Source organism: Colobus angolensis, unplaced genomic scaffold (assembly GCF_000951035.1).
Source record: "Colobus angolensis palliatus isolate OR3802 unplaced genomic scaffold, Cang.pa_1.0 Scaffold77, whole genome shotgun sequence".
Taxonomy (NCBI): domain Eukaryota; kingdom Metazoa; phylum Chordata; class Mammalia; order Primates; family Cercopithecidae; genus Colobus; species Colobus angolensis.
Genome location: NW_012121487.1, coordinates 831,124 through 838,174, shown reverse-complemented (window position 1 = coordinate 838,174; position 7,051 = coordinate 831,124). Strand labels below are relative to the sequence as shown.

Genomic DNA, 7,051 nt, shown 5'->3' with positions numbered 1-7,051 from the left:
CAAAAAAAAAAAAAAAAAAAAGACCAGACTTAGATAATGGTATTAGTTGTCACTTAAGAAAAATTTCAGGATATCTTAAATCTGTCAAGTTCTAATTCACTAAAAGATCCATAGGGAGCTAACTGGAGTATTATTATCAAAAGGCTTTACTGGAAAAAAAAAAAAAGCCTTCCTGGGCACTATACATGTGAAGGTAATAGACTAATCCTTGGCCCACACTTACTTACTCTTTTTTTTTTGAGATGGAGTCTCACTCTGTCTCCCAATCTGGAGTGCAGTGGCATGATCTTGGCTCACTACAAGCTCTGCCTCCCAGGTTCACGCCATTCTCCTGCCTCAGCCTCCAGAGTAGCTGGCACTTGCCACCATGCCCGGCTAATTTTTTGTAATTTTTAGTAGAGACGGGCTTTCACTGTGTTAGCCAGGATGGTCTCAATCTCCTGACCTTGTGATTCACCTGCCTCAGCCTCCCAAAATGCTGGGATTACAGGCGTGAGCCACCATGCCCGGCCTACTTTATTGTGGAATGCCTTCTGAACTTTTCAGCTGTTGAATATAAAATGTGATAGGGTGTTCCCCAGAACTATTTTCTAACTATTGTCTTCTCTTTTGAAAGATTTCTACCTTTAATGTCTACTTGCAGAGATGACTTGCTGCTTATTGGACCAGGGCATAAGAACTATACTTACATGGCCCAGGCTGTGAACAGAGGGCTGACACTTGTGGGGCTTTGGGACCAGAGACATCCAGGCATGGCAGATTATATTCCTGTTGCTGTAGAGCATGCCATTGAGCCAGACACTAAGCTTACCTTTGTTGGAGATGTCATCTGCTTCAGTACTCACCTTGTTGGCCAGCATGGTATGTATGCATTCCCTTTCTCAACCTTACAACTGATAGTTGTGAAGATTAAAAAGCAGTTATTTAACAACAACAACAAAAAAAAGCAGTTATTAATCCCTTGAACTGGTGTGGTGGTTTATACCCATAATCTCAGCCCTTTGGGAGGTCAAGCTAGAGAGGTCACTTAAGGCCAGAAGTTCAAGAAAGCAATTAATCCCCTAGAATATTTTTTTCCAAATTATCTAAAGTCTCAGGGCCTGAGAAAGAAAATACTTTTGAGTATTTTATTATTTGTAATGTTAACTGATAATTTTTAGATTAATGCCTGTTTCACTCAATAGGCAGCCAATTAGAAGCCAGCCAGTAATATTTATCAAGAGTCTATTGAATACATAGATCCATTTTATATCCTGTAGATAGTGCAGGGTACTGTGTCTTTTCCTCCATTCCCAGCTTTTGAAGGAGGGTAATTACTAGATTGAAGGACAGTAAAGGATAACAGGAAGGAAAAGGCAATAAGGTTTTAGTTCTAAGAACTAGTTGTGTGTATGCTATTTTGTGAGGCACATTTGAAGGCCTAAGTCCTAACATATCATCATTGTAATAAGGTTTTTTCTTGTACCCAGATAAACTATACTTTTTTTTTTTTTTTTTGAGACAGTCTCACTCTGTCATTCAGGCTGGAGTGCAGTGGCACGATCTCGGCTCACTGCAACCTCCACCTCCTGGATTCAAGTGATTCTCCTGCCTTAAACTCCCAAGTAGCTGGGATTAGAGGCATGTGCCATTGTGTCTAGCTAATTTTTGTATTTTTAGTAGAGACAGGGTTTCACCATGTTGGCCAAGCTGGTCTCAAACTACTGACCTCAGGTGACCCTCCCGCCTTGGCCTCCCAAAGTGCTGGGATTACAGATGTGAGCCACCACACCCGGCCTAAATAATTTTTTAATGATAAAAGATTTGATTTTAAATAAATAAGCATAATCCAAAGGCAGATTTTTATCTGAGGAACAAATAATTACACACGTGGAGAATGGCAAGCAGTTTTCTCAAGTACATCTCCTAACAGTGATCCTGGAAATTTTTACTCTTTTCTCTCTGGTCAGACAGGACCCCCAAAAGATGCTACTTTCTTTACTTGTTCCCTAGGGAAGGAGCTGCCTTTGTGAGTTCTCGTGTTCTCAAGTGTTTCCCTAATTCATCCGTCATTGAGGAGGATGGTGAAGGGCTCCTGAAAGCTGGTTCCATTGCAGGTACTGCTGTATTGGAAGTCACTTCTATAGAACCTTTTGGAGTCAACCAAACAACCATAACTGGGGTCCAGGTAAGTTCAGGGACTTACTAAAAAAACAAATAAATAAAAGGCATACCCTGGCCTTAAGAAGCAGAGTTCCTTTTTTAAAAAACTAGAAATTTTCTTATCATGCATTAAAGAAAAAAAGAAAAAGAAAAGAATTAGAAACTTCTCTATCATGAGAGAACATGAACCAGGAAAAAAAAAAAAAAGGAAGAAGAAGAAATCTCTGGGAGTCAGAAATGAACCTATAGGAGGCCAGTCTTGACATGATTATAAGCCATAAAATTAAAATGAACTTCAGAGCCCTTGTTATAAAACAGATCAGCCTAAATTTATATGATTGTCTTCCTAGCAGCTTTGGCAAAAGGGTTCGTGTCAGAGGAGCGTAGAACCATTGCTATCAAAATCGGCTGGGCTTGGTGACTCATGCCTGTAAGCCCAGCACTTTGGGAGGCTGAGGCAGGAGAATCACTTAAGGCCAGGAGTTTGAGACCAGCCTGAGCAACATAGTGAGACCCCCATCTCTACAAAAAATGAAGAAAAAAAAAAATAGCCAGACTTGGTGGCTCATGCCTGTAGTCCTAGCTGCTTGGGAGGCTGAGGTGGAGGATCCCATGAACCTAGGAGTTTGAGGCTGCAGTGTGCTATGATTGAACTGCTGCACTGCAGCCTAGAAAACAAAGCAACAATCTATCTCTTTTTAAAAAATTAAGCTTTGCGGCCGGGCGCGGTGGCTCAAGCCTGTAATCCCAGCACTTTGGGAGGCCGAGACGGGTGGATCACGAGGTCAGGAGATCGAGACCATCCTGGCTAACACGGTGAAACCCCGTCTCTACTAAAAATACAAAAAAGTAGCTGGGCATGGTGGCAGGTGCCTGTAGTCCCAGCTACTCAGGAGGCTGAGGCAGGAGGATGTGTGAACCCAGGAGGCAGAGCTGCAGTGAACCAAGATTGCACCACACACTCCAGCCTGGGCGACAGAGTGAGACTCCTTCTCAAAGTGAATAAATAAATAAAAATAATAAAATAAAATAAAACCATAGAAAACCAGTCTTTTGGGCCACGTGCAATAGCTCATGCCTATAATCCTAGCACTTTAGGAAACTGAGGCAGGAGGATCACTTGAGCCCAGAAGTTCAAGACCAGCCTGGGAAACACAGTGAAACCCTGTCTCTACAAAAAAAATTTTAGGGCTGGGCACGGTAGCTCACGCCTGTAATCCCAGCACTTTGTGAGGCCGAGGTGGGCAGATCACTTGAGATCAGGAGCTCAAGACCAGCCTGGCCAACATGGTGAAACCCTGCCTCTACTAAAAATACAAAAATTAGCCGAGTGTGGTGGCAGACGCCTGTAATCCCAGCTACTGGGAAGGCTGAGACAGGAGAATCACTTGAGCCTGGGGTGGAGGTTGCAGTGAGCTGAGAATGTGCCACTGCACTCCAGCCTGGGTGACGGAGCAAGACTCTGTCTCAAAAATAATAATAATAATAATAATAATTAAATTAGCCCAGTGTGGTGGCATATGCCTTTGGTCCCAACTATTGGGAGGCTGAGGTGGGAAGATTGCTTGAGCCCAGGAGATCAAGGCTGCAGTAAGCTATGATCGTGCCACTGCACTCCAGCCTGAATGACAGGCTATCTCTCAAAAAAAAAGAAAAGGAAATCAGTTTTTGGTTAGGAAATGAGTGAATTCTTTGGGTTTCCAAATACCATATCCCAAAGTGGTGTACACTGCCTGGATATATACATCCAAGTAAGACTTGCTTGTGGTAATAGATGGCTTTGGCTTTGCAGCCTCTTCTGGTAACTATGGATACATATGTTTAGGTAAAGTGATGTAAATGTTGGACCTGACTTTAGCATTAACTACGTGTTTTGGACCTTGATACAAAGGGGCTCTATACAGCTGAATCCCCCAATGCTGTAACAGCTGATTGCAAACAACCACTACCAACATGCAATCCAGGACCAATGAGCTAAACCTACTTTAAGGTTGACAATGAGAGTTATAATCCCCTGATTATAAATCCCTTGTCAATGAAGCAGAGTATTTTTTACTCTTTCTTTTTTTGTTTGTTTGTTTTTTTGAGACGGAGTTTCACTCTTATCACCCAGGCTGGAGTGCAATGGTGTGATCTCGGCTCACTGCAACCTCCGCCTTCTGGGTTCAAGTGGTTCTCCTGCCTCAGCCTCTCAGGTAGCTGAAACTAGAGGCATGTGCCACCACGCCTGGCTAATTTTTGTATTTTTAGTAGGATGGGGGTTTCACCATGTTGGTCAGGCTGGTCTCAAACTCCTGACCTCAGGTGATCTTCAAGCCTCGGCCTCCCAAAGTACTGGTATTACAGACGTGAGCCACAGCGCCCGACCTATTTTTCACTCTTTTTAGCTAGATTTTGACAGGATTGTCCTATAGTCTTCCAATATGGAATTTTGGGAGGCTTCATCATATGATGAAGGAAAGGGCCATATGCCAGGATCAGTAGTCCTGCAGGCTAAGTACAAACTCTAACCCAGTTTTTAGCATTCCTTGGCCATCTTTAGACTTAAGCCAAAATAAATAAATCCTTTCTCTTTCCAGTAGTCACTTTTTTGCAGTCTTCTTGCTGTCATCAAACAGTAGCTCAAAGCAAATTTGTCCTTAGCAGCAGCTAAACAAAATTTATTCAGAAAGTTATCCCTGTATGTAAAAAGAGCTTTCCTTTTTCCTAAGGAGAACAGTTACATTCTCCAACTAAGCAGCTCTTCTTACGATTCTTTATTTTGTTGGTATGATATATGAAGAGGAACCTGACATTAAGAAAACAGTTATCTTCAAAGCTGGCCGTTTCTCCTGGGAAGAGATATCTGCATGCTTGAAAAGTTTACTGATTTGTAGTATGAATAAGTCTAGAGTGATTTATATCAAAGGCTGCAGCCAAGTGCTTTCTCTTGTCTTTTCCTAGGTGAACCTGGGATATGGATGATTTCTGCCGACAATATTCTACAGACAGACATTGTCACTGGAGTAGGAGTGGCCAGGAGTCCAGGGACTGCAATGATTTTTCATGACATCCCAGGAGTAGTGAAAACATATCGAGAGGTAAACATAACTGTATCAGAGTTTAAGAGACGATGGTGACTATTGCCACATATGAGGATATGCATAGAGAAAATACATCATAGGAAGGGAAATACACTCATAAAACAGATATGAAACCAGCCAGCAAACATTATTGGAACACAAAGCTAAACAGTGCTTAGGGTTCTTAACCAGCAGAATGACTACTTACGTTTTAAGAGATCACTGTGGGTACTGGTTGGCACTAGATGGTAGACGCCAGGGTAGAAAGACCATTTGGGAGTCTACTGCGGTAATCCAGGTGACATATGTTGGCAGATCAGGGTGGTGACAGAGGAGGTAGTAAGAAGTTGACCAGATTCTAGGTATATTTTATAGGTAGAGCCAATAGAGTTTCCTCACAGATTATATCTAGAACATAAGAAAATCCAGAATGATTCAGGTTTTTGGTTGAACAGCTGAAAGGACAGCATTACCGTCAACTGAAATGGGGAAGACTGTAGGTGGAACAGTTTTGGAGGGAAAAACAGTCAGCTTTGGATATGTAAAATTGGATATGTCTCTTAAATGTCAACTGGATATGTTGAGGTAGCTGGATATAAAAGTCTGGGACTCTTTGGAATAGAGATATTTAAGGCCATTAGATCACCAAAAGAATGAGCGTAAAATAGAAAAAAGGCCAGGTGTGCTGGCTCACATCTGTAATCCCAGCACTTTGGGAGGCCAAAGCGGGAAGATAACCTGAGGTCAGGAGTTCGAGACCAGCCTGGCCAACATGGTGAAACCCTGTCTCTACTAAAAATACAAAAATTAGCCGGGCCTGGCGGCTCCCGCCTGTAGTCCCAGCTACTCAGGAGGCTGAGGCACGAGAATCTCTTGAACCTGGGAGGTGAAGGTTGCAGTGAGCTAACATCAAGCCTCTGCACTCCCACCTGGGCAACAGAGTGAGAGTCGGTCTCAAAAATATATATATATATAGAAAAAAGATCTAAGTACTAAGTTCTGGGAGCACTTCAATCTTAAGAGTTCTGATTGCCTTTTGATTAGTGGCAAATGGAAAAAGAAAGAAACAAAAGGGAAAAAGGGAGCTCTGAGAGAAGAACCAATAAGAAAGACTTATAAGAAACAACCAGACTGGGCGCCATGGTTCGAGCCTGTGATCCCAGCACCTTGGGAGGCCAAGGCAGGCGGATCACAAGGTCAGAAGTTCGGAACCCGCCTGACCAACATGGTGAAACCCCCATCTCTACTAAAAATACAAAAATTAGCTGGGCATGGTGGCACACACCTGCAACCCCAGCTACTCAGGAGGCTGAGGTAGAAGAATCGCTTGAACCAAGGAGGCAGACGTTGCAGTGAGCCAAGATCACGCCACTGCACTCCAGCCAGGGCAACAGAGTGAGACTCTGTCTCAAAAAAAAAAAAAAATAGAAACAACCAGTGAAATGGGAGGAAAATCTAGAGATATGGGTATCCTGGAAGGCAAGTGAAGAAAGTATTTCAAGGAAAGAGGGAGTGATCAACCATCATTACTATTAATGGGTTAAGCTGAAAATTGAGAAATGACTGATGCTTTTTGCAGTATGGAGACTGGTGCTAGTGACTTTGTTGAGTAGCTTCAGCAGTGACCTGAGCACTTTTTTTTTTTTTTTTGAGACAGAATCTTGCTCTGTCGCCCAGGCTGGAGTACAATGGCTTAATCTTGGCTCACTACAACATCTGCCTCCCCAGTTCAAGCAATTCTCGTACCTCAGCCTCCTGAATAGCTGGGATTACAGGCACATGCCACTACCCCCGGCTAATTTTTGTATTTTTAGTAGAGACAGGGTTTCCCTATGTTGGCCAGGCTG

The 7,051-nt window shown here is 42.9% G+C and overlaps 1 protein-coding gene across 1 annotated transcript in view; it reads left to right on the top strand.

Moving 5' to 3' along the window:
• Positions 1 to 7,051, top strand: part of NUP210L (nucleoporin 210kDa-like) — a 205,416-nt gene that overhangs the window by 149,383 nt on the left and 48,982 nt on the right. Inside the window, exons 29-30 of the mRNA XM_011928494.1 lie at positions 644 to 861; positions 5,086 to 5,222. Coding sequence (XP_011783884.1) covers positions 644 to 861; positions 5,086 to 5,222 — 355 coding nt within the window. The remainder of the gene's footprint in view (positions 1 to 643; positions 862 to 5,085; positions 5,223 to 7,051) is intronic.